We start from the raw sequence: 27,509 nt of genomic DNA on the forward strand, positions 1-27,509 counted from the left end.
GAAGATGGTTTATTTAATCTTTTCTTTGCTTATAAATGTTTATTCAGGTTGGATTTATTTGTATAATATTTGTATAAGTATAAATAAGGATTTATTGTAGAATTTAATGACTTCCCTTCCCCCCCCTCGTTCTGGACGCCTAATTTATAACCTGCCCCTGATTTTTTAATGTGTCGAACAGGTTTTTTCAGTTCTACAAAAATCTTCACTTGCTCCATTCCAACTTAGTTTGGAGTACGTTTTCACTGTGGAAACTTTGAAATCAGGCGTCAGTGGCCGGACACGCCCCCTTTTGAAGAAAAAATTCTGTTCCAAACTAGAACTGTTCGACCTGACTAGAACTGCAGAAAAAAAAATGTGGAGAATTGCGATTTCTAAGATAGTCCGTTCTCCACCAGTTGCTCCTAAAAATCAGGCGCAAATCATGTGGAAACTTGGGCCCTATATTCCATTTGCCATATTCTTGCCCACACACTTAGCTGGTCTATATCCCCTTGAAGCCTCTTTGCGTCTTCATCACAACTTACATTCCCACCTAGCTTTGTATCATCAGCAAACTTGGATATATTACATTTGGTCCCCGCTTTCAAATCATTGTTACAGATTGTGAATAGCTGAGGCCCAAGCACTGATCCTTGCGGTACCCCACTAGTTACAGTCTGCCAACCCGAAAATAACCTGCTTATTCCTTCTCTGTTTTCTGTCCATTAACCAATCCTCAATCCATGCTAGTGTATTACCCCAATTCCATGAGCCCTAATTTTATTTAATAACCTCTTGAGTGGCACCTTATCGAATGCCTTCTAAAAATCCAAATACACATCCACTGGTTCCCCCTTATCTACTCTGCTAGTTACAATCTCAAAAAACTCAATTTGTCAAACATGATTTCCCTTTCATAAATCAGTGTTGACTCTGCCCAATCCTATTATTATTTTCTAAGTGCCCTGTTACCACGTCCTTAATGGTCTAGCATTTTCCTTACTACTGATGTCAGGATAACTGATCTGTAGTTCTCAGTTTTCTCTCTCCCTCCTTTCTCAATTGGCGGGGTTACATTTGCTACCTTCCAATTTGTGGAAACCTTTCTAGAATCTATGGAATTTTAGAAAATGACAACCAATGCATCCACTATCTCTATAACCACTGCCTTGATGAGGATGAAATGACCCCATTGCATGCCATGCCATCTCGTACCGTGACAGTAGCGAGTAATCCCTCTGGCACATTGGCAACAATGATTCCAATCAAGAAGATGACTGCTTCAAGCCAGCTGTATCCCAGGATGAGGGAAAGAATGAAGAAGGAAACACCTAGGAAGACTGCCACTCCAGTGATGATGTGGATGAAATGTTCGATCTCAATAGCAATTGGAGTTCGTCCCACCTCCAGTCCAGATGCTAGACTGGCAATCCGCCCCATGACAGTGCGGTCACCCGTACTGATGACAATACCTCGAGCAGTGCCTACAAGAACAAGAAGTTTGACATCACTCTTAAGAAAAATAAATATTTCCAATTATATAGCGCCTGCAAGACCCCAGGTCGTGTCCCAAAACACCATGCATTCAATTAAATGCTCTTGAAGTGCAGTCATTACTGTAATGCAGTGAAATACGGCAGCCAATTTTCACACCACTATCAGCAGTGAGATAAATCATCAGGTCATTTTTGAGGGAGTTGGTTGAAGGATAAAGTTAGCGAGACACCTTGGAGACCTCCCAGCTCTTCTTCGAAAAATGCCATGGGCTCTTTGGTCTACCAAAAGAACATACAGTACTCCCGCAGTACAGCACTGAAGTGTCAGCCAGATTATGTGCTCATGTCTCAAGAGTGGCTTGAACCCATGATCTTCTAACTCCGAGGCAAGAGTGCTACCACTGAGCCAAGTCGGACACCAAAATTGAAAATCATTCACCACTAACAAATGAAATTTAGTCATACCTTCAACACAGTTGGTGGAGAAGAAAGCAATGTTTCGTGTCTCCAGGGGGTTTTCACTGGAAAGTTCAGGTGACCTAGTCTGAGGCTCAGATTCTCCAGTCAATGAGGAATTGTCCACCTAAATGAAAACACAAAAATGCATTTGTTTTTGGATAGGGTCATATCAGTTTTATACACTTGGATTGTGAATTGGAATTCTAAATTCAGTCCAAGGCCACATTTATATATACTGCTCTTTGCAGGACAAATCCATAGCCCTTTCTTTTTGCATGTAACTCAATCAAGAACATATATAGTTGCTTAACATAATAATTATTGTGATCAGATGCACAACTAAACATAGGGAATACACTGGCTGTTTAGACCGACCTCTTAATTTGTTGTAATGTGAGGCCTACCCTAGAGGTGGCGCTTTTCAATTTGAATTGAGTCAGTTTGGCGCTTGCTCCAATGATGGTTCCTCCATTCTAAAGCACACCGCAAATCAAGCTCATTAGAGTTTGTAGCCAGACTGGCTTCTTGTGGGCACTTTTTTACTTTAAATGCTTCCTATGCGAGGGGCCGGGGGGGGGGGCGGCGCGAGATAGGGAACCCTTTTCCTATCCTCATCGCATTAGTCATACACACCTTGCAACCATGTGCAGAGATGATTCGCAAATCTGCAGGGATACGGTCACCACCTTTTACCTCCACCAGATCTCCAGCAACCACAAACTCAGCATTGATGGTACTCTTCTCCCCATCTCGGATAACCAGGGCTTGCTAGAGTGGAAATCAAAATGTCACTGCAGTCATGTAACAGTTACACATTTTACATCTATATCCCTTACTTAGTTGGATCGCAGACACTACATACCTGAGGTACCATGTTCTTAAAAGAATCCATGATCCTTGAGCTCTTAGCTTCTTGGTAGTATGAGAAACAGCCAGTTACTATGACCACAGTAGACAATACAACTCCCAGGTATAACTGCAGAATCACAAGATACACATAAGAAGAAATACAACAAAATCAGAGTGGCAGTCAATGAGGCATTGTTCACCTAAATGAAAGCAGAATTTCAACAACATGGCAGAAAAATGGTTTTACTCACATTATCATTTGCTGGCTCATCCTCAGTTGCAGCCTGAATACCATATGCTAGAAAGCAAAGGATTGCACCAATCCACAGCAAAATTGAGAAGCCACCAAAGAGCTGCCGACAGAACTTTACCCACTCGGGAGTGGTGGGTGGAGGGGTTAGTGAATTAGGGCCATCACGAGCAAGAATCTCTTTGGCACGAGCAACGGTGAGACCCTAAAAAGACAAATTTTGAATAAGCACCACTGAAACAGCCATCCTTTCAGATTTTTAATCTTCAATTTTTTTTCTCCCCATTTCTAATGGTAGTGCCACCTTACTTGAAGAGTTCCAAAGGCACAAGATGCCTCGGCTGCTCACCCAAAGTGGTCATTCTTCATGCGTAAACCCAGACAGTTAAATGTCACCATGCTATTGGCCGGCTCTGTGCCTCGGCCCCAAACTCTGGAATTCCCTGCCTACATCTCTCCTCCTCTCTTTCCTCCTTCAAGACACTCCTTAAAACATACCTCTCTGACCCTGTGTTAATTTCTACTTACGCAGCTCGATGTCAAATTTTTTATCTCAATGCTCCTGTGAAGCACCTTGGGACATTTCACTACGTTAAAAGGCGCTATATAAATACAAGTTGTTGTTGTTTATTCAACCATTAAGACTTCACAGCCAAACCCAATTCTCACTCACATCAACACAAGCACTTTGAAGCATCAATCACAGGATAAGAATCAAGATTGGAAACCGTTGACAATTTTACCCTCTGTCTTAGCCCAGGAGCAGGCTCAAGGGGCTAAAGGGCCTACTCCAGTCCCCATGTTCACTGTGGTGCCTCATCACAATCCCAGCTGAGAATAAACCAATAGACTGGGGATTAAATTTGGGACTTTCCATGTCTGTTATATGACTATTTTCCACAATGGGCAATAAATTTACCAGATGAGCCATTACAGCTAAATTTACCAACTGCATGAGAACTGCTCCAGTTCTCCCCAGGCCCTACTAGTCCAATGGCAAATAATAGAAACCACATTTTGTTTGGACAAAATAAGCCAGGACAAAGGAAACACACGGCTGCACTTCCTCCTCCCCTTTGCAGCAAACTCAGAGGAACATGAATTTTCTTTGATGGTCAAACCGTGTGTAGAACTTCACGGAGACCAATAATCAATACCACTGGCTGCAGAAATATTTGTTCCCAGTTTGTTGAAGGTTAGGAAGGTTATTTTTAGTAACTGTAACTTTACTGTGGGAAAAGAGACTAAAAAATCTGCCCACCTAGATCCTGAAGAGTTAGGATAGTCAATCAGTCTCAACTGTTAACTAAATAGAATAGTTTAACCTGTGAGGAGATTAGCTTCCCAAGATCGTAAATCAAAGCACAGTTTTTATGATAAAATACAAAAAGGTGCCACATTAAACCATCGGGGAGAGCGACTAGGAAACAAATTAGATAAGGGTGGGATCTAATACTATTCTTTAAGTTACAATTAATATCTGACATAAAACAACTAACAATACACTGCAAAGTGATCTGCAAGACTCCATGTCAAGAAACTCTAACTTTAAAAGCATTTTCCCTTTAACTGGATAATCAAGCAAGAAGTAGAGGGTAATATGTGGAAATAACCACTAGCTTAAACGTTCTCAAAAAGGGATTAGAGGGATTTAAACTCTTTTGCAATGGATAATCTGTAGGGCTAAGGAGGAAGTGATCTGCAATATAACAGATTTAGAAATTTCAAATCACTAGACCAGGCAGTCTTATTCATTACTGAAACTGCTGACAGCCTTCGTTGCCCATGTGATTCTTCAGGGAAGACGACACAATGACCATGAACTCCCAAACTCTGATCACTGTATAAATAGTACTACATAGCAGTTTTCAGGAGGAAAAAAAAATAGCTTAGTGTTTGACAAGATTTGTGATAATCCTTGCGGTTAGGAAAATTCCTTTGAGATTAGGCTGGCATAACCAGCACAGTGCAATATGTCTCAATTTAGAGTCAACAAAGGATGGAGCATTTTGCAGCACACCCATCACATGAGCATCACTGTATTCAGCCAACAACCAATGCCTGTGGTTTGATTTTAAACATCTATTTTAGTGACACTAAGTTAGAAACCTGCCTCTATTACCATCTTCTAATTGAAATACAGTACCAAAGTCACACGCTTACATTATCTATTCTCAAAATGTTGAGTGGGTAAGCTCACCACCCCAAACAGATTACGATCAATCTTTGATTAGTGTAAGATACGCAACACCAACTTGGGTAGCATTGGACACTAGAAAATGCTGTAGTTCCTCCTCCAGAGCACAAGACCCTGCTGGAGAAGAGCATATGTAAACATTGGGCAAGGACAAGGTAATGCCCAACTGTGATGGCTCCTCACAGTGAAACAGATTCATATTTGCAAAGGTCACTTGAGGAAGATATCAGAAGGACGCCAATGGCGGTGGAACAGTACCTCAATAGGAGTCACCTCTTGCAGGAGTGGAAAATATATATGAGGGGGACAAAGGGAGATGCAATTGAGTGTTCCACCTGCTGCTCCCCCCTAGCCCCCAAATCAAACCCTTCGTTGTTAAAAACTTATAGAATCCGGATCTCAAATGGCTTTCAGAAAGTTAAAAGAACAGTTGGTCTTTGTAAAGTAGAATCACATAAATCATTGTATATTTAATTAGCAGACTCGTGCAACCCTCCAGGGGCACTATTTTAAACATGAACTTAATATAAACAGCAGCTATGCATCCATGCTTGGCCCTTTCAAAAGAGGACCATATATTTCATCCTTTAAAAAAACATTAATGCCAACCCACATGAAGGTACAACCGCTAATGTTGGGGCAAAGTAAGGAGGAGGGGAGATTTAATGCACAAGAACCAACTAAAGCAGAATTCTGGGAGGGGGGAGGTTTAGGGCTGGAGAAGGTTACAGAGATTTGGAGGAGCAAGGCCATGAAGGGGTGGGAATTTTAAATTGGAGGTGTTTGGGAGCCAATGCTGCGCAGCAACAACCAAGGCGATGGGCGAGTGCGACATGAGTGATAGGATACCTTTGATGGAGCAGATTAGGAGTTGTAAGCTGAGCTCAGTGTCGAATAGGATGCCAAACTTGCGAACAGTCTGGTTCAACCAGAGACAGAGATTGGGGAAGAGCATGGCGTTTGTGCTGGGGCTGAAAACGATGGCTTCGGTGTCCCAATGTTTAACTGAAGGAAATTGCGGCTCATCCTCAAGACAGGATAAGCAATCTGACAGCGCAGAGACAATGGAAGGGTTGAGAGAGATGATGGAGAGGTAGAGCTGAGTGTTGGGACTGTACACATGAAGAATGGAGAGGAAATAGTAATGTTAAAATTGCACACATTTTTCTTCTGGGCAGAATCACATTATCCTAAGTTTACAAGTGTTCCGATTAAACACGGCATTTTGTAGAAAATATAAATACTGAATAAATAACCACTAATGACCATTACCTACCCGAGTCAGGTCTGTACCATATTTGTTATGAAGTTCATCCAGTGTGAGTTTATGATCATCCTAGAACAGGAAAGTTGAGCATTAGATAACCTCAAACATTTTTCACATGGATCAGAGACAGTAGAAACACCAAATAAAATGAATATGCCCCACTCTCAAGACAAAATAAAAGGAGAAAAATTGTTCCATACCATTGATACTTCTTTCTTAAGTTCATCCAGATCCACTTTTTGAGCTTTCTTGTCTTTCTTGCCTTTCTTCTTAGACTTGGTAGCATTCTCTGATGTTGCCGCAGGCTCATACTTGTCACTTGCAGTCTGGAGAAAATAATTGAAATATATTATACAGATACTTATGTACAGAAAACATTTCCAGTTACTCCAGCCAATTACTAAACGGTTACATTAATGCCACAGAAGTCTGAGCACCTTGCAAGTGCTGTCCCCAACCCCAGAGATACTTGGACGTTTGAAAGACAAGTTATCATTTAACATCTAACATTTTGCGAAACTTGAAATTGTGCCTTAGAGATTATAATTATTTTTAGAATTACATTCCAGTTTCAGAGCTCCATCAATTGATATTTGGTATCAACATCTTCAGCCCTGCCCCCAGCACTGCTGAAGGTAGCAACTTAAAATTGCAGTTCAGTTAGATCAGTATATTCATTCTACTTAATGAAATGCAGACTTTGCACACTCGAGTGTTTGCCAGTTTAGCCAGAGTTCAAGCGTAGCTATTGTAAGGCATCTGCCTTCTAATGGGAAGAGAATCAACACAAGTTCCTGCCAGTTGTGCTGCTTGCTGCCCCTCCACTGTTCAGACTGTAAACATCCTGCTTTAAAAATAATTTTCTTCATGCTTCTGCTAATTTTTTTAAACGACTTTTGCAGTCACGTTTTCCAGATTCTGCACAGCTCAACAGTAGAGCACACATTAAAATGATCAAGTGAACATTAATGATATGTCATGGTGTTGGTATCGAGGGCTGTAGAGCATCCGGATGTACCGGAGAGCCCCAACTATGTGCGGGTGACATCTTAAGAGTCCCAGATGGTGATCAAGTCACACCGATCGTGTGATAAGGTAAGATTGGGTGTGACTGAGATGAAAGGGTAATATTTAAGGTACAGTGGTCTAGAATTTCTGCTAGCTCCACCGGAAATCAGCCAAACCAGCATAAAAGAGCAAGGAATTTTAAGCGCAGGTTACGTGGAGCGTAAATTGAGTTTCCGCAATCCTTAACACTGATCTTAAAATACATTGCGCAGGGAGCCACCCCCGCCCACAAATCAAAATAATGAGCCTGGCGTGTTCCTGCCAATTGTACCTGTTTGAGGAGCCTCTTCAAATTGAGCTGTTTATTTAGGCACAGGCATGTTTTAAACCTCTTTACATATTAAAACACATTTGATGTACTAAGAAATTGACAACTGTACATCAATGAAACTGTTAAATGGGTCAGTATAGTTTGTCTTTTAAAGTCATTTTCAGTGATTTAAACTCAGGTGACTCCCAAGTGGAGGACTAGACACTCTTATTAAAAAGAATTATTTTTTGTGATAAACCCATTTTTGGCTGTATTAACAACACTGCACCAGGTTACCACCAATATTTCCACCTGCTTTTAAATGTGGGCGCAGGGCCCCTTTAACTGGCTGCGTGGCCCTTTCCAAGTCTCATACATGCGTGAAATTTAACGTCTGAAAAGTCGGTCTCGGGCTGCGCAGAACCGGCAGGCAGCAGCACGGCCGAGGAAACGTTGGTTACCACTCCTAAATACATTGGGGAATACTTTATAATGCAAGGAGCAAAAATTGAACAATAGCGTTCGAAATCGCTGCCCAATTGCTTCACTGAAGATTTGGCGTTTATGATTATGCAAATAAGTTTTGGCAGAAACGTGAACCATTTGGAAAACCAGCGCAATTTGACACCTGGATTCCCGATTGCGCCCATAACGGAAACTCTATCCAGTAGAATGTGAATGAGGGGGTCAAGAGTTATGGGGAGCGGGCAGGGAAGTGGAGTCAAGGCCAAGATCAGGTCAGCCATGATATTGAATGGTGGAGCAGACTCGAGGGGCCAAATGGCCTACTCCTGCTCGTATCATGTTCTTATAGCTTGATCCAAAACAATTACTAGAATCACCAGTTATTTAAAAGCACAGCTGAGTGATCTTTTAGTCTATCTCACTCTATAGGCTGCCAGCCAGAGCAGCTATTTTCCTTTACTCCACTAACGGAGATAAAATAGCAATCAAAGATACAGTTTCACATTAGATTGTTGGTATGATATTGAAAAATATAGATCTTCCTTAAGTTTTACTGTCTTGTTTCTTGTTCTCGAACTCTGAATAGAAAATTGAGGTAAAGGCAAGAGAGAGACAAAATGGCATAATAAATAAGTTTGTTTTTGGAAATACAGCCACTCATTGCAGCCAACAACTGAGGGGCTTTAACCAGCAAAATAGGAGATCACAGCCAGCTTTTCGTACTTTTCCCACCATCTGCATTTTCACATTTCAGGTCTGACTTTCACTCATTCTATTTTTATTTTTTCCTCAAGACTGTTTAACTTGTTTTACCAGCTCAAGCCATTATCATAGCAACGGCCAAAAATCAGTACAGAAACAAAGTGACTATTATTAAGTTGCTGATAAATCTTAAAAATGGCATTCTGTTACCATTCTGGTTACAGGTATAGTCAAGTATTGGGAGATTTTATGAACACGGTATCAACTAGACTGTGGAGTTTAATGCTGACTTGTGCAACTATACGTAGTTATGGATTAAACTTTTGATGGAAAAGCAGGCAATAGGTAAAAAGTAAAAAAGGACAATACAACAACTGTACTGCTTCATGTTTAATCCAAGTCAGAGTCTGGAGCATTTGGATCAGAAGAGCCACTCCTGCCATGAGTGTCAAAGATTAAAACGGTCACTTAACAGCTCCAAAATGTTTTGGACCCTACCCTTAACTTAACATGCTAAAAAAAACTCCTGATATGGACCATTAGTTTAAAATCATTACCTACCATTTGCACTACAACATGGATCATTATTTGACATAGGCACTGAAAGAACATTTCCAATGGGATACAAAGGGTTTCCATTTTTCATCCCTCAATCTCGCTCCTATTTTTCCCCCTCTTTTCATTTAGCAGCACGCACCCATAGTGGGAACAGTAGCACCACTGGATTTAATTACCATTAAACAACAGTCTCATTCACTGGAGAGACTTCAGTAAGCAAGGTTACTCAGAACCTAAACCAGACTTACAATTTGCAGCAGTTTTATATCTGGACTACATGGAGCTCTTATTCAAAAGCTAGACCTCTACCCATCCCTTGCATGCTGGCAATCTCAGGGTTTAAAGCTAGCCAGTGCCGTTTATCAGAGATATAAAGTATAATCAAATGCTAGTAATGAGCAGCCTATTCCACCCACACTGGAGAAAAACAGTCTAAATCAGGACCCACCCCCCTAAGGACAGGAATTTCTGCTCCTGAGAACACATTATACTAAAAGCACCTCTTGACAGTTACCTAATATGAGTGATGCTGAAAGGTGGCATCTATAAAGAACCTGACAAGTAGACAGGATAATTTCAAGTTTAAAGGCAAAATGTCCCAAGTACCTCCCAGATACTCCCCACAAGTATCCATTTGGGGTCCATCGGCAGCTAAACACTCTACAAGCTGCGAACAGAGCGACACGATTTCCAAATTCTAGATTTTTTTTTCTTTGTTGACTTACTATCAGCTTATTGCACTTGCTGTATACACAAAACCAGCACCTCCCTGATCACTGTCTCAGCCTGAACCGGACTGCTCACAACATCGTTGTCCTATTTGACCCCAAGTTAAGCTCTTGGTCCTATATCTTCCCCATTACAGTCCATCTACTCCCATCCCTGTAACCACGCCCACATTCAATACTTTAGCTGCTGTTCAAACCGTCATACATGCAATTGTCACTTTCAGACACTGCACCCCAACCTGCCTGCTCTTAACTTCAACTCATCCAAAACAGTCAACCATATCTTATCCTACATCAAGTCCCACTCATCCATCGCAGCTGATTTACACTGGCTCCCAGAGCTTCACATTTGAAATTCTCATCCTTGTACTTAAATCTCCTTATCTGTAACCTCCTCCACAAACTCTCCATTCCTGGCCTTGGCCTCGTGTATTCTCCCATTCTATCGCCCCCACTTTTGGTGGTTGCGCCTTCAGTCACTTAGTCCCACGTTCTAAAATTTCTCGCTAAGCCCCTCCAGCTCACTTTCTGCCTTTATGGCGCTCTATAAAACCCATCTTTTCGACCAAGCTTTTGTTCACCCCCCCGCTAATCTGCACTTTGGCTGAGTGTCCAATTTTCCTCCCACTTCTAGAGCACAGTGGGACATTTTTCTGTATTAAAAATGCTATATAAAATGCAAGCTGTTGCTGTACATATTATATTCACATGTAATTTCTGTTGATGTAGTCATACACACAAAGGTTTTCTGCAATGGTAACCAACATTATTATTGGGGAATTAGGTCAGAAGACCCCAGGAGCATCAGTATTTGAAATGCGGTTTTCCCAACACAGAAAAGTTTTGAAACCTCTGTTCTAAATGTACAAGACAAAAGTACTTAGCTTGGCGTAGAGACGGTTGACTACAAGTTAGTACAACTAGTTTGTTTATCAAAGTACAAGCAAAAATTGAGATAGCAAGAAAAATGTGAAAAACTGCAGAAACAAAATGAGGGGAAAGTGCAGCTGAATACATAATAACCATCATCATTGTTTTACAATTTTAGCACAGTTCTTAACAGCTACAGGGGTGGGTTCTTGTGGGAATCGTGAACTATAAATCGTGACAGTTAGAAAAAAAAACCCTTTGCATTTGGATCAAGTAGCTTTAAAAAAAAATTGTTCCGGGATGTGGGCATTGCTGGCAAGGCCAGCATTTATTGCCCGTTCCCAATTGCCCTCAAAAAGATGGTGGTGAGCTGCCTTCTTGAACCGCTGCAGTCCTTGTGGTGAAGGTACTCCCACAGTGCTGTTAGGGAGGGAGCTCCAGGATTATGACGTAATGACGATGAAGGAAAGCGATATATTTCCAAGTCAGGATGGTGTGTAACTTGGAGGAGAATTTGCAGGTGATGGTGTCCCATGCGCTTGCTGCCCTTGGCCATCTAGGTGGTGGAGGCCACGGGTTTGGGAGGTACTGCCGACGAAGCCGTAGCGAGTTGCTGCAGCGCATCTTATACATGCTACACACTGCAGCCACGGTGTGCTGGTGGTGGAGGGAGTGAACGTTGAAGGTGGTAGATAGGGTGCCAATCAAGCGGGCTGCTTTGTCCTGGATGGTGTCGAGTTTCTTGTGTTGTTGGAGCTGCACTCATCCAGGCAAGTGGAGAATATTCCATCACACTCCTGACTTGTGCATTGTAGATGGTGGAAAGGCTTTGGGGAGTCAGGAGGTGAGACATTTGCTGCAGAATACCCAGCCTCTGACCCGCTCGTTGCAACAGTATTTATGTGGCTGCTCCAGTTAAGTTTCTAGTCAATGGTGACCCCCCCCAGGATGTTGATGGTGGGCGATTCAGTGATGGTAATACGGTTGAATATCAAGAGAAGGTGGTTAGACTCTCTCTTGTTTATAAATGGTCATTGCCTGGCACTTGTGTGGTGCAAATGTCACTCGCCACTTATCAGCCCAAGCCTGAATGTTGTCCAGGTCTTGCTGCATGCGGGCATGGGCTGCTTCACTATCTGAGGAGTTGCGAATGGAACTGATCACTGTGCAATCAGTGAACATCCCCACTTCTGACCTTATGATGGAGGGAAGAACATGAATGAAGCAGCTGAAGATGGTTGGTTCTAGGGCACTGACCTGAGGAGCTCCTGCAGCGATGTCCTGGGGCTGAGATAATTGACCTCCAGCAACCACAACCATCTTCTTTTGTGCTAGGTATGATTCCAGCCAGTGGAGTTTTTTCCCCGATTCCCACTGGCATCAATTTTACTCGGGCACTTTAATGCCACACTCGGTCAAATGGAATTCAGCTCTTTTTCCATGTTTGGACCAAAGCTTTAATGAGGTCTGGAACAGAGTGGTCCTGGCGGAATCTAAACTGGCATCGGCGAGTAAGTTATCCAATATCAAAAGTTCCATTATAGGAACAGAGGTGGCCATTCAGCCCCTCCAGCCTGTTTTGCCATTCATTTAAATCAATCTGTACCTCAACTTCATTTCCTCGCCTTTACTCCATACCCCTGGATACACTTACCGTATAGTCAATCTCACACCATACAGCCAACATGATTCATCAATACTTGGAATATCTCTCAATAAGGACTGCAAAATTATGAGGTAAAACTAGAGCATGACACTTCAGCCTACAAGAAAATCTAATGCACTGTACCAAATTTTAAAATGGTCAAGTTTCATAATGGTTTATCACTCAATGACTGAATTTTTGATTTATTGGAGGAAATGCCAACCAAAATTCTAGTCACCTCAGAAAGGCAAAGACTGTTCAAGCAACTTTTCTGCTGAAATTGGTTTTTAGAGAAGAAAGAAACTCCAGCTGATTAAGACATAAACTGCTCTCAATGTCATAAGACACTGAGAAATTTTAATCTCTGGCTAGACTGCACGAGTTATAATTATCATTTTATTCATGAATGATGTTTTTTCACCGCCTCAGTCTAAACATGGGAATTATTCTCAGCCAATTATTGTAGATAATAGCTAAATGTTTTGAAAAATGTAATCTTTACATTCCAGCGTAGACCTTAAAGGCATCAGGAGAAAAAAAAATTTTATTCATCAGGAAATAGTCAAGCAAATTCTGACTTAAAAATTGGGCAAAGGAATTCAGTGATCTAGTTCCCACATTGGGTGAAGAAAAGTAATGATCTCCTCTCCCATTCGAGGGACTGCCTAAGAAGAGGTGAAGGAGTTCAGTAATTTACCCCACACCACCCAGACCTATAGCTCTGTAAAATTACTAAAAGAACAGTGAGCACTGAAAACGACCCCTTTGGGGATCAGATTCGGAGAACTGAAATTTGGGTCAACTTAAAGGCAGCCATTAGGCCGTAATTTGCAGCCCCGTGAGCACATACAAGGTGCACCCGCAAGGGCTGTGCAAGTTCCCTGCGATCGGTCAAGAATTTTCTTGACATCATCCGCATCCCTGGGAAAAGGGCATCCGCGGGCAGAGAGTAGGGCTATTTGCCCAACTAATGCCATATGCCTGCTTTTACCAGCGTTAAGTGTTTTAAAAAAACACAAGAAATCATTTATATATTAAAAATCCATACAATGTTAGTTTATTTTGAGCCCCTTTAAAACATTTACATTTATTTTTCAATACTTAAATCAAATTTTAATTCATTTTAAATATTTAATGTTTATTTATTTATTTGATGTGTAGATGGATTTTTGTGGGCATTCCCATTCATGCTTATGGGGCATCCGTACATCCGGAATCTCCATAAGCATGAATGGGGATTCCCCTCTTATTGGTTGGGCCGGCCATCGTGATACATGGGGCACTTGCGAATCGCGTTCGCCCCGGTGATACGTGGGTCTCTACCAGCGAGTACCGGAGAGGCCCAGGACAGCGAATCTCCATAACTCCCGGACCACCAGGTACCCAGATATTTTCTTTGCGGATTGGAGGCATTTCCCCATAGGAAGCCTCTGACCGCAAATCCAGGCCGATTTGAGTAATCTCTCTAATCAGCTCAAACCACACCATTCGAATACATAGTCCAATAGAGTAAAGTTTTTATTATTGAAAGGTGGGAAACGTATAGCCAACTGCACAGATGTCCAAATCTTCTGTATTGTGGCAGACCCTAAACATACACAATTGATTCCAGTTTGATTTAGAGTCATAGAAACATAGAAAATAGGTGCAAGAGTAGGCCATTCGGCCCTTCTAGCCTGCACCGCCATTCAATGAGTTCATGGCTGAACATTCAACTTCAGTACCCCATTCCTGCTTTCTCGCCATACCCCTTGATCCCCTTAGTAGTAAGGACCTCATCTAACTCCTTTTTGAATATATTTAGTGAATTGGCCTCAACAACTTTCTGTGGTAGAGAATTCCACAGGTTCACCACTCTCTGGGTGAAGAAGTTCCTCCGCATCTCGGTCCTAAATGGCTTACCCCTTATCCTTAGACTGTGACCTCTGGTTCTGGACTTCCCCAACATTGGGAACATTCTTCCTACATCTAACCTGTCTAACCCCGTCAGAATTTTAAATGTTTCTATGAGGTCCCCTCTCATTCTTCTGAACTCGTGAATACAAGCCCAGTTGATCCAGTCTTTCTTGATAGGTCAGTCCCGCCATCCCGGGAATCAGTCTGGTGAACCTTCGCTGCACTCCCTCAATAGCAAGAATGTCCTTCCTCAGGTTAGGAGACCAAAACTGTAAACAATACTCCAGGTGTGGCCTCACCAATGCCCTGTACAACTGTAGCAACACCTCCCTGCCCCTGTACTCAAATCCCCTTGCTATGAAGGCCAACATGCCATTTGCTTTCTTAACCGCCTGCTGCACCTGCATGCCAACCTTCAATGACTGATGTACCAAGACACCCAGGTCTCTTTGCACCTCCCCTTTTCCTAATCTGTCACCATTCAGATAATAGTCTGTCTCTCTGTTTTTACCACCAAAGTGGATAACCTCACATTTATCCACATTATACTTCATCTGCCATGCATTTGCCCACTCACCTAACCTATCCAAGTCGCTCTGCAGCCTCACAGCATCCTCCTCGCAGCTCACACTGCCACCCAACTTAGTGTCATCCGCAAATTTGGAGATACTACATTTAATCCCCTCATCTAAATCATTAATGTACAGTGTAAACAGCTGGGGCCCCAGCACAGAACCTTGCGGTACCCCACTAGTCACTGCCTGCCATTCTGAAAAGTACCCATTTACTCCTACTCTTTGCTTCCTGTCTGACAACCAGTTCTCAATCCATGTCAGTACACTACCCCCAATCCCATGTGCTCTAACTTTGCACATCAATCTCTTGTGTGGGACCTTGTCGAACGCCTTCTGAAAGTCCAAATATACCACATCAACTGGTTCTCCCTTATCTTAATGTTCCCTACTGGAAACATCCTCAAAAAATTCCAGAAGATTTGTCAAGCATGATTTCCCTTTCACAAATCCATGCTGACTTGGACCTATCATGTCACCTCTTTCCAAATGCACTGCTATGACATCCTTAATAATTGATTCCATCATTTTACCCACTACCGATGTCAGGCTGACCGGTCTATAATTCCCTGTTTTCTCTCTCCCTCCTTTTTTAAAAAGTGGGGTTACATTGGCTACCCTCCACTCCATAGGAACTGATCCAGAGTCAATGGAATGTTGGAAAATGACTGTCAACGCATCCACTATTTCCAAGGCCACCTCCTTAAGTACTCTGGGATGCAGTCCATCAGGCCCTGGGGATTTATCGGCCTTCAATCCCATCAATTTCCCCAACACAATTTCCCGGCTAATAAGGATTTCCCTCAGTTCCTCCTCCTTACTAGACCCCCCGACCCCTTTTATAACCGGAAGGTTGTTCGTGTCCTCCTTCGTGAATACCGAACCAAAGTATTTGTTCAATTGGTCCGCCATTTCTTTGTTCCCCGTTATGACTTCCCCTGATTCTGACTGCAGGGGACCTACGTTTGTCTTTACTAACCTTTTTCTCTTTACATATCTATAGAAACTTTTGCAATCCGTCTTAATGTTCCCTGCAAGCTTCTTCTCATACTCCATTTTCCCTGCCCTAATCAAACCCTTTGTCCTCCTCTGCTGAGTTCTAAATTTCTCCCAGTCCCCTGGTTCGCTGCTATTTCTGGCCAATTTGTATGCCACTTCCTTGGCTTTAATACTATCCCTGATTTCCCTTGATAGCCACGGTTGAGCCACCTTCCCTTTTTTATTTTTATGCCAGACAGGAATGTACAATTGTTGTACTTCATCCATGCGGTCTCTAAATGTCTGCCATTGCCCATCCACAGTCAACCCCTTAAGTATCATTCGCCAATCCATCCCAGCCAATTCACGCCTCATACCTTCAAAGTTAGCCTTCTTTAAGTTCTGGACCATGGTCTCTGAATTAACTGTTTCATTCTCCATCCCAATGCAGAATTCCACCATATTATGGTCACTCTTCCCCAAGGGGCCTCGCACAACGAGATTGCTAATTAATCCTCTCTCATTACATAACACCCAGTCTAAGATGGCCTCCCCCCTAGTTGGTTCCTCGACATATTGGTCTAAAAAACCATCCCTTATGCACTCCAGGAAATCCTCCTCCACCGTATTGCTTCCAGTTTGGTTAGCCCAATCTATGTGCATATTAAAGTCACCCATTATAACTGCTGCACCTTTATTGCACGCACCCCTAATTTCATGTTTGATGCCCTCCCCAACATCACTACTATTGTTTGGAGGTCTGTACACAACTCCCACTAACATTTTTTGCCCTTTGGTGTTCTGCAGCTCTACCCATATAGATTCCACATCATCCAAGCTAATGTCCTTCCTAACTATTGCCTTAATCTCCTCCTTAACCAGCAATGCTACCCCAACTCCTTTTCCTTTTATTCTATCCTTCCTGAATGTTGAATACCCCTGGATGTTGAGTTCCCAGCCCTGATCATCCTGGAGCCACGTCTCCGTAATCCCAATCACATCATATTTGTTAACATCTATTTGCACAGTTAATTCATCCACCTTATTGCGGATACTCCTTGCATTAAGACACAAAGCCTTTAGGCTTGTTTTTTTAACACCCTCTGTCCTTTTAGAATTTTGCTGTACAATGGCCCTTTTTGTTCTTTGCCTTGGGTTTCTCTGCCCTCCACTTTTCCTCATCTCCTTTCTGTCTTTTGTTTTTGCCTCCTTTTTGTTTCCCTCTATCTCCCTGCATTGGTTCCCATCCCCCTGCCATATTAGTTTAACTCCTCCCCAACAGCACTAGCAAACACTCCCCCGAGGACATTGGTTCCGATTCTGCCCAGGTGCAGACCGTCCGGATTGTACTGGTCCCACCTCCCCCAGAACCGGTTCCAATGCCCCAGGAATTTGAATCCCTCCCTGCTGCACCATTGCTCAAGCCACGTATTCATCTGAGCTACCCTGCGATTCCTACTCTGACTAGCACGTGGCACTGGTAGCAATCCCGAGATTACTACTTTTGAGGTCCTACTTTTTAATTTAGCTCCTAGCTCCTTAAATTCATTTCGTAGGAACTCATCCCTTTTTTTTACCTATGTCATTGGTACCAACGTGCACCACGACAACTGGCTGTTCTCCCTCCCTTTTTAGAATGTCCTGCACCCGCTCCGAGACATCCTTGACCCTTGCACCAGGGAGGCAACATACCATCCTGGAGTCTCGGTTGCGGCCGCAGAAACGCCTATCTATTCCCCTTACAATTGAATTCCTTATCACTATCGCTCGCCCACTCTTTTTCCTGCCCTCCTGTGCAAGAGCCAGCCACGGTGCCATGAACTTGGCTGCTGCTGCCCGCTCCTGATGAGTCATCCCCCTCAACAGCACTCAAAGCAGTGTATCTGTTTTGCAGTGGGATGACCACAGGGGACCCCTGCACTACCTTCCTTGCACTACTCTTCCTGCTGGTCTTCCATTCCCTCGCTGGCTGTGGACCCTTCTCCTGCGGTAAGACCAACTCGCTACACGTGATACTCACGTCATTCTCAGCATCGTGGATGCTCCAGAGTGAATTCACCTTCAGCTCCAACTCCGCAACGCGGACCGTCAGTAGCTGGAGGTGGACACACTTCCCGCACATGTAGTCGTCAGGGACACTGGTGTTGTCCCCGTGTTCCCACATGGTACAGGAGGAGCATATCACGTGACCGAGCTGTCCTGCCATGACTTAACCCTTAGATACACTTAAATTGCCGACAACAATGTTAAAAGTTACTGACTAATAAAGAAAAAGAAAAACTACTCACCAGCCAATCACTTACCACGTTGGCTGTGACGTCACCTTTTGATTTCTTTCTACTTCTTTTTTTACTTCTCTCAGCTGGAGCTGCACAAGTACGCCTCTCTCGACTCCCGCCTCTCTCGACTCCCCGGACTGCTGAGCCTTTTATAGTCCGCTGCCTCTCTCGACGCTCCCCGGACTGCTGAGCCTTTTATAGGCCGCTGCCTCTCTCGACTCCCGCCTCTCTCGACGCTCCCCGGACTGCTGAGCCTTTTATAGGCCGCTGCCTCTCTCGACTCCCACCTCTCTCGACGCTCCCCGGACTGCTGAGCCTTTTATAGGCCGCTGCCTCTCTCGACTCCCGCCTCTCTCGACGCTCCCCGGACTGCTGAGCCTTTTATAGGCCGCTGCCTCTCTCGACTCCCGCCTCAGTGCATTTCAAACAGAATTAAGCCACCAGTTTAAATTAGGTGGGCATGCACTGTAAGCACCAGATCACAATACAGGCACAAATTACACATTCTATAAATGATACACATCAAAAGCTAAAATTGGCAGCCACACAGTACATTGTTTTCGTTCTGCTCATTACACTATGGCTACTAACCAGTACCAGAACAGTATGTCCAATGAACACGCCAATTTTTTTAAACTCAGTCTTTTTTACATCCGTGGAGTCATGAGAATGCAAAATTGAGAGATATTTAGTCTTGCCAAGTTATGCAATTCAATATGATTTGTCTATGGGTATTCAGTTAGTTATGCTTAGCTAATTACCTTGAGCTGCAATCTCCCTCTTACTTATGTTTGAAGTGCATACAGTAAGAGTTACTCTCCAAACATTCCCCCAAAAGCCCCCAGAATAAAATTCAGCCAAAGGTGTTCTTAAAAAAAAAGAGCTGAGGGAACAGGCTACACTGCACTTTTACCTGAAACACTTTTGTATGCATATTGCAATGTTGTGGAGTGCCTTCATAAATAGTGACACTACAGATGTCCTAAAGAATTGAAAAGTGATATATAAATGCAAGATCTCTCTTTCATTCCAGGCGCAATGTTGATTTTAGATCTTTGTAATCTTCCTAACTCTATCATATCCTTTTTGTGCAATTTACATTAAGTTTCCTACCCCCTTAAATTCTCAGCACCATGTCGAGAAAACACACTTATGTTGGAGTATGGAACCATGGGTACAAGCGGTCCTCTGGTACCTCATCTTACGACAGACGCCAGTCAGCATCGTCAGGCTAATGTATCAATGAGGGACCATCTGACAACATAGGCTGATCCTGGCCTCATCCGATATCGACACTCACATAAGCACTGGGCAGTAATGAGGACTGAACTCTGACTGGTATGGTTTCCCTAGCCTAGACCACCAATTACAGCAACTTCATCACCACCATAGATAGCCGAGATTAACTAATTCAGCACACAATCAAACCTGGGATCTTCCTGGTATGTATGCTTCAATTCCACTCCACCCCCTATTTACAATCACGATTGTGCAAGCCTGAGGTGGTACTGTTATTATAGAATGATCCAGCACAGCAGGCCATTCATCGTGCCTGTGCTGGCACTGGTAGAGCTGTCCAATTAGTCCCACTCCCCTGCTCTTTCCCCATAGCCTTGTAATTTGTTTTCCCCCTTCAAGTGCTTATCCAATTCCTTTTTGAAAGTTACAATTGAATCTGCTTTCACCACCCTATCAGGCAGTGCATTCCAGATCACAACTCGCTGTACAAACAAATGTTTCCTCATATCACCTCGGGTTCTTTGTTAAATCTGTTGCCTCTGGAAACAGTTTCACATTTACTCTGTCAAAAGCCTTAATGATTTTGAACACCTTTATCAAATTGCCTATTAACCGTCTCTGCTTTAAGGTGGTAGAATAGAGATTTTAGTACAAGTAGCCCATGCTGTTCTTGGCAAACCAGACTTCAGTGCAACAGCAATCAAGTCAAAACACTGAACAGTTCAAAATTTGCCTCAATCTTTTTGACCAGGTCAATTATAATTCCCTTTGTCTATGTGCTCAGTTGTTTAAGTCAAGATCCAACCCCAGCTTCTCCAATCTCTCCACATAACTGAAGTCCCTCATCCCTGGTACCATTCTAGTAAATCACTTTTACACCCTCTTCAAGGCCTGAACACCATCCTACGGTGCAATACCTAAAATTGGATACCACACATTCTAGTTAAATTGTTGCGTTTTTCGCAATTGAACAGTGGCAGAAGCCACTGCACTTCACTCTCCAGACCAACTTACAGAAGACTACATCGCCTCAATCTAAAAGTTGAGCATACACAACAATCAAACTAGGAAATGGACAGGCTACAAGTAGATCTCGTTGCCTTTCATCAGCAGATGCCTACTGTTCCCAACCTCTGACCGATTTGACCCGGAGCGCAGATTCCGACCCCGCACCCTCTCCGTCAAAGACCGCTGACTTGCACCTTCATGTTATCACCCATATCAGCCACTCGCTCAGCTCATCTGCTACTGAAACTCGCATCCATGCTTTGGTTAACTCCAGACTCAACTATTCCAATGCTCTCCTGGCTTACCTCCCACCTTCCATAAACTCGAGCTCATCCAAAACTCTACTGCCTGCATCCTAACCCACACCAAGTCCCGTTCACCCATCACCCCTATGCTGGCTAACCTACATTCACTCCACTAACGCCTCAATTTTAAAATTCTCATCCTGTAATCAAATCCCTCCATGGCCTTGCGCCTTCCTATATCTGTAGCCTCCTCCTGTCCTAGTAGTAGTATAGTAGTATTAGGTAATCCCTCGTATCGAGGATGACCCGCTTCCACACCAAAAAGGGATGAGTTCACTCGTGTTTCAACGAGGGACCTGACATTCCAGGTTCCGAACTACATATTGAAGGGTGGAAGATGCCTGTGCGTGGATTCGTTTAACGTGGGGTGGCCATTGCACACCCTCAGAACTCTATGTTCCTCCAACTGGGACTTATTGTGCATACGCCACTTTCTTTGCCTCACGACGTGACCATACCTTCAACCATCTAGGCCTCAAGCTCTAGAAATCTCTCCCCAAATGTCTTTGCCTCGCTCTCGCTCTCTCAAAACCTACCTCTTTGATCAAGCGTTTGATCACTTGTTCCAACGTCTCCTTCTTTGGCTTTGTGTCAATCTTTGTCTCATTTGCTCCTGTGAAGCATCTTTGGACATTTTACTAATTTAAAGGTACTACATAAAAGTGCAACTCGTTATTAAAATTAATTTTTTTTTTAAAATACACAGGACACGAGGCATACGTAGTTAACTGCAAGTAGATATGTCTTGCGCAAATATTCAACCGTTACCGTTTCTTGTGCAATTTGGCATTTGCCTATTTTAGAAAAAGCAAATATGCCTTTGTAGCAAATATTGATATTTAAGAGTGAATTGGACGATAACTACAAAAAACTCAGCTTCAACAAGAGTGCATAATTAGGATCAATAACTTCAATGTACAATCAGTAAAGAGGCAACATCCACAATACCCAAGTTTTTGACTCCACTCTAGCTAAATTCTAATCATGCGACAGATTGTGCTGTAACCTCGCTCCACCCCCTATTTGCAGTCTTGTGACGAAGTTTACAGATGTCCCTTTATTGTATCAGTTATATCACAAACAGCTCATATACCTGGCTTTCTTGATAAGATTAACAGCAGCATTAATGTTAATCCCCACCCTCTTCCTGCCTTTGAACAGCTTGCACTGTACTCCACACTCCATCCACTAACAGCTGAGGTCAAGTGAAATTCAGGTTTTCTGGTTCAATCATGAATGTGCTTAATAGTATTAAGACAAAGAGAATTCCAGTTTATTTTTTGATCTTGACTTAAAATAACTGAACAGAGACAAAGGGAATTATAATTTACCTGGTGAAAAAGATTTGAGGCAAACTCTGAACTGTTACGTGCAACAGGAATTAAGTGAAAGCACTGAAGTCTGCGATTTGCCAAGAAAATCCATTACTTATACTAGAATCTCTCTACTATACCCCTTAAATCACAAAATAGGCAAGAGTCTGAGTTGACCTGCTTTACAGTAACAAAATAAAACCGGTCTCCGTGAGGAATGTTTGGCAAAATGTCAGCTCTGTGCTGTGCTAGCTGGGCCGGGCCAGCAGTCGTATATAGTGCCTGCTTAGCAATGTACACACCAAGTTTGATCAAGGCGATATTAAACATGTACTTTTTCCCCTTGCAACAGAATAACTGTCTCCTGTTAGGACTGATACACACCTTCTATTCATAGGTTATTTATATTTTGTGGTTAGTAAGCAGCTTCCAAATTTCTCTGCCTTTTCTGTTGTGTAACTCTGGTAACTCAGTCTTGGACATTTTTTGTACAAATTAGAATGTGACGGTTTTTCACTTTTATCTCACTTTTCTCCATTTTAAGTACAAGAGACGTAACAGACACATACACTTTAAATTGAGTGCTTGGTCACAAAGCTCACCAGCTGACTTTATCCACTTCAACAACAACTGTATTTATATAGTGCCTTTAACGTAGTAAAACATCCCAAAGCGCTTCACAGGAGTATTATAAGACACGGAATTTGACACCAAGCTTAGTTATGCTGCGGATATGTGGTCAAAAGCTCATTTCAGGGTTAAATATGATACCAAGGTTGCGAACATCAGGTTAATAAGCCATTCACAGAGTTGTAGCCTAGCAGAATTTTTTCCAAATGTAAAACAACCAAACTCAATATCCATTTCCACTTTGAGCCTGCACACATTTGAAAAGTTATGCAGATGGCAATAACCCTGTAAACTCAAAGCAGACAAGCAGCACCAGACTCCCAACAACACTGAATTATATTGTTCTCACACAGTAGGACAAAGAGAAAAACAACCAATCGGGAGTTTCTAAAAATCAAATGATCTAATCTCCTGACAAAATCTAGGAAGTCAAGTGATGAATTAATTTCCCCATTTACTGACAAATTTGTGAAGTATGATTTACTCAAAAGTTGCAAGATCTGTGGTTTCCCTCAACATGTGTTGAGAACACAGAAATGAGCCTTACAGAGCAGAAAGTGCTAGCTTTAAACCCCATTCTGTGCTTTGTTAGCTGGTTGTAAGAGCACTATAACTGCCTTCAGCATCTTTGTACGGGTGGGGGGGGGGGGGGGGGGGGCCTGCAAACATGGACAGGTCAGAATCAGGTGTAAACAGCATATCAAAATTCATCTTGAACAAATGGCCACTTAAGTGAGGGAGCAAAGGACAACCTGCATGCATACTCCAGCAAAATTATATGCAGTGGTTCTTGGTTGAAGGACCCCATTTCAAATTGATTAGTAATCACAGACCCGCCCCATAATCTAAATTATACACTATAATATGAAAGTGTTTTAATAATGCTTTTAAGAAAACGAGTATTTACTTAGATTATCAGGGAGATGGAGATGTCATGCCTGCTTCTCTCTGCTGTGTCTGTCTATCCTTGGTGTGATATTTGACAATGACAATTTTGAAAACCCGTTAGCTCCTCCCCCTTAATCGCCTTTCTTCATAACTAAAATTATGCTAGTTAATCTTAGCGACAGCATTCCTATGGCTCCAATATATTTCCTATATTGGGGTGGCTAGAACGACACGCAATCCTTAACTCAGATTTGGTCATGTTTGGGGAGGCACTGGGATAAGAAAGGAGAAAATGTGAGCTGCAATTAAGTATAATGAGCAGCAGAAAGAAACACAAACAGCAGAGAAAAGAGAGAGAGATTAAAAGCTTTAACTCTGCAAGGTTATCTATTTTACAAGTGACATTTGGTAAAATTAACTTCCAAAAATGTATTTTATTTCATAATGGCTCTGGAGTGTGCTTACTCATTTTGATTTCATAATAAACGGTTGATCAATGTTGAAAAGAGATGGTGACTAACTGATGCCCTTTGTTTCAATGCCTTTGGAAGTGATGCATGATCATTGTTATCTTACACATTTCAATGAATTGGTGAGGTTTCAGAGATTGTTATTTCTCATCTTGCACTTCATGGGAGTCAGAGATTTTCTCACTGAGTACAAGTGTCCACATCAGATTACCAATGACATGAAGTAGTTTGAAATCACACATCTGAAGCAGCCCCAGCAAGTAGTTTGATTTTGTCCAATGTCTGCTATCAGCAAACCATTCCCAAGTGCCCAATATATATTTGTGCAGAGCCACCTGGTTTAAAGTACGACCAGATCTCTAACTGCTTAGATCCTCAGGAAGGCTGGGATTAGTACTAGAGTGGGAATGGGTGAAATCTTTGCTCAATGTTGATTGCAGGAGTCTGTTGACCGACTGCAGGAGATCCAAGCTGCCAAACCTCCAAACAAGCCCCATTAAAAATTGCCGTTTGGATAAATTTCCTGCTCGGTAAGCACTTTCACATTATTCCGTGGATCCCCTGGAGCGTCTCTACAGACCCCAGTTTCAGAACCACTACCTTATGATGATGAGGAGTGGAGCAAGTTTTGGAAAGGATATTATGGGTATTGGTGGCAGTGTTTTAATTCACCTTCCCAGGATAGGGAGAATTACTTTAACCTGTCACATCAGCAAATTCACAGCAATACAGCTAGCATTTGAACATTCTATTTTAATTACTACAAACAGCAGCAGTTACCTAGAAAAGCGTCAACAAAAAAGCAGTTGGGAGCAGATAATTATGTTGAGCATGAGCTCTTCTCTACGCTGCCTTCACTACCAGCCATATAATTTAACACTGATATTAACCTGTACTATTTTTGTCCTCAGTTCGCCAAGTACAGAAGGACATCAGATTAAAACAGCATTCCTCAGCGACCAGATGTTTTTAACTTTCTTAACACTTTTACGGAGGGGTGCAAGTATCTCAATTCATGCAACAATCCTAAAAACAGAGGGTTTTAGCAAGTTAACTTACACAAAAAGTTGCTTGAATAATCCAATGACTCTCCCTCCCTACATTGTGCAGAGATTTATTATACCCCCCAAAAAACTTCAGTAACCATGACTTGCAACTACTCCCTTACAGGTCACAGAAACATATTTTTCAAGGTCTAAATCCTCCTTTGGATCAACTACGTACAAGTGACGAGTTGGCAGTCTTGTATGAACAACTCTGTTTCTCAACACCTCAGACTCCATGATGCCAGGCTACAATCAAAGATTAAACCAAAGACAAGTTAATTCAGATTTTAAAATTAAACAGTAAGCTGTCACTCCAGATATGTTCAGCAACAGGATTTCATAACCAAGTATGGCCTCTGGCCTAAACCCTAAGTTAGTCAGAAAACAAATCCCAATTTGCTTCCCACTTTCCCTCTATGAGTCAAGCCTTAGCTTGCATTTGAACATTACCATGCCAAACACGTGCACAAATTACAATATGGTAGAGAAAGTACAATCCTCAGCATTTCGAGAAGTAAAGAAAACAAATTTTCAGCCCCTCCCCCAAATGTAATGTTCTTGACCTCGGCACCATTCTCAGTGGCCAGCCAGGAATGTTGACCACCTTCTAAGGCAGTTCCCAAAATTACCACTGGGAAGCACAAGACAATAGTCCAGCTGTTATGTCCATCAAGATTGGAAAGAAGTATCAGGAAGTACCCAAGTATCTTATCAGCATCTTACTTGACATCACAGCCATGAACATATATGGAATAAATTGTAGCACAATACACTGCATACTAATAAGAACATAAGAAATAGGAACAGGAGTAGGCCATACGACCCCTTGAGCCTGCTCCGCCATTCAATAAGATTATGGCTGATCTGATCATGGACTCAGCTCCACTTCCCTGCCCGCTCCCCATAACCCCTTATCGTTTAAGAAACTGTCTATTTCTGGTTTAAATGTATTCAATGTCCCAGCTTCCACAGCTCTCTGAGGCAGCGAATTCCACAGATTTACAACGCTCAGAGAAGAAATTTCTCATCAGTTTTAAATGGGTGGCCCCTTATTCGAAGATCGTGCCGTCTAGTTCTAGTCTCCCCTATCAGTGGAAACATTCTCTCTGCATCCACCTTGTCAAGCCCCCTCATAATCTTACACATTTCGATACGATCAACCCCTCATTCTTCTGAATTCCAATGAGTAGAGGCCCAACGTACTCAACCTTTCCTCCTAAGTTAACCCCCTCATCTCTGGAATCAACCTTATGAACATTCTCTGAACTGCCTCCAAAGCAAGTATATCCTTTTGTAAATATGGAAACCAAAACTGCACGCAGTATTCCAGGTGTGGCCTCACCAATACCCTGTATAGCTGTATAGCAAGACTTCCCTGCTTTTATACTCCATCCCCTTTGCAATAAAGGCCAAGATTCCATTGGCCTTCCTGATCACTTGCTGTACCTGAATACTATCCTTGTGTTTCATGCACAAGTACCCCCAGGTCCCACTGTACTGCAGCACTTTGCAAACTTTCTCCATTTAAATAATAACATGCTCTTCGATTTTTTTCTGCCAAAGTGCATGACCGCACACTTTCCAACATTATACTCCATCTGCCAAATTTTTGCTCACTCACTTAGCCTGTCTATGTCCTTTTTCAGATTTTGGGTGTCCTCCTTCCACATTGCTTTTCCTCCCATCTTTGTATCGTCAGCAAACTTGGCTACGTTACACTCAGTCCCTTCTTCCAAGTCGTTAATATAGATTAAAATAGTTGGGGTCCCGGCACTGATCCCTGTGGCACTCCACTAGTTACTGATTGCTGACCAGAGAATGAACCATTTATCCCGAAACTAACAGAAAACAGTTAGCCAATCCTCTATCCATGCTAATATATTATCCCCAAACCAGTGAACTTTTATCTTGTGCAGTAACCCAAATCCAAATACACCACATCCACTGGTTCCCCTTTATCCACTCTGTTCGTTACATCCTCAAAGAACTCCAACAAATTTGTCAAACATGACTTCCCTTTCACAAATCCATGCTTACTCTGCCTGACCAAATGTTGCTTTTCCAAATGTCCTGCTACTACTTCTTTAATAATGGACTCC

The 27,509-nt window shown here is 42.5% G+C and overlaps 1 protein-coding gene across 1 annotated transcript in view; it reads right to left on the reverse strand.

Annotated features, from left to right (window-relative positions):
- LOC139276060 (sodium/potassium-transporting ATPase subunit alpha) overlaps positions 1-27,509 on the reverse strand; it is a 68,027-nt gene that overhangs the window by 34,965 nt on the left and 5,553 nt on the right. The window contains exons 2-8 of the mRNA XM_070893482.1: positions 6,701-6,826; positions 6,510-6,569; positions 3,038-3,241; positions 2,800-2,913; positions 2,571-2,705; positions 1,944-2,061; positions 1,198-1,466 (exon numbers count right to left, since the gene is read on the reverse strand). Of these exons, the coding sequence (XP_070749583.1) occupies positions 1,198-1,466; positions 1,944-2,061; positions 2,571-2,705; positions 2,800-2,913; positions 3,038-3,241; positions 6,510-6,569; positions 6,701-6,826 (1,026 nt within the window). The remainder of the gene's footprint in view (positions 1-1,197; positions 1,467-1,943; positions 2,062-2,570; positions 2,706-2,799; positions 2,914-3,037; positions 3,242-6,509; positions 6,570-6,700; positions 6,827-27,509) is intronic.

The sequence above is a fragment of the Pristiophorus japonicus genome, chromosome 11, assembly GCF_044704955.1.
Source record: "Pristiophorus japonicus isolate sPriJap1 chromosome 11, sPriJap1.hap1, whole genome shotgun sequence".
Classification (NCBI taxonomy): domain Eukaryota; kingdom Metazoa; phylum Chordata; class Chondrichthyes; family Pristiophoridae; genus Pristiophorus; species Pristiophorus japonicus.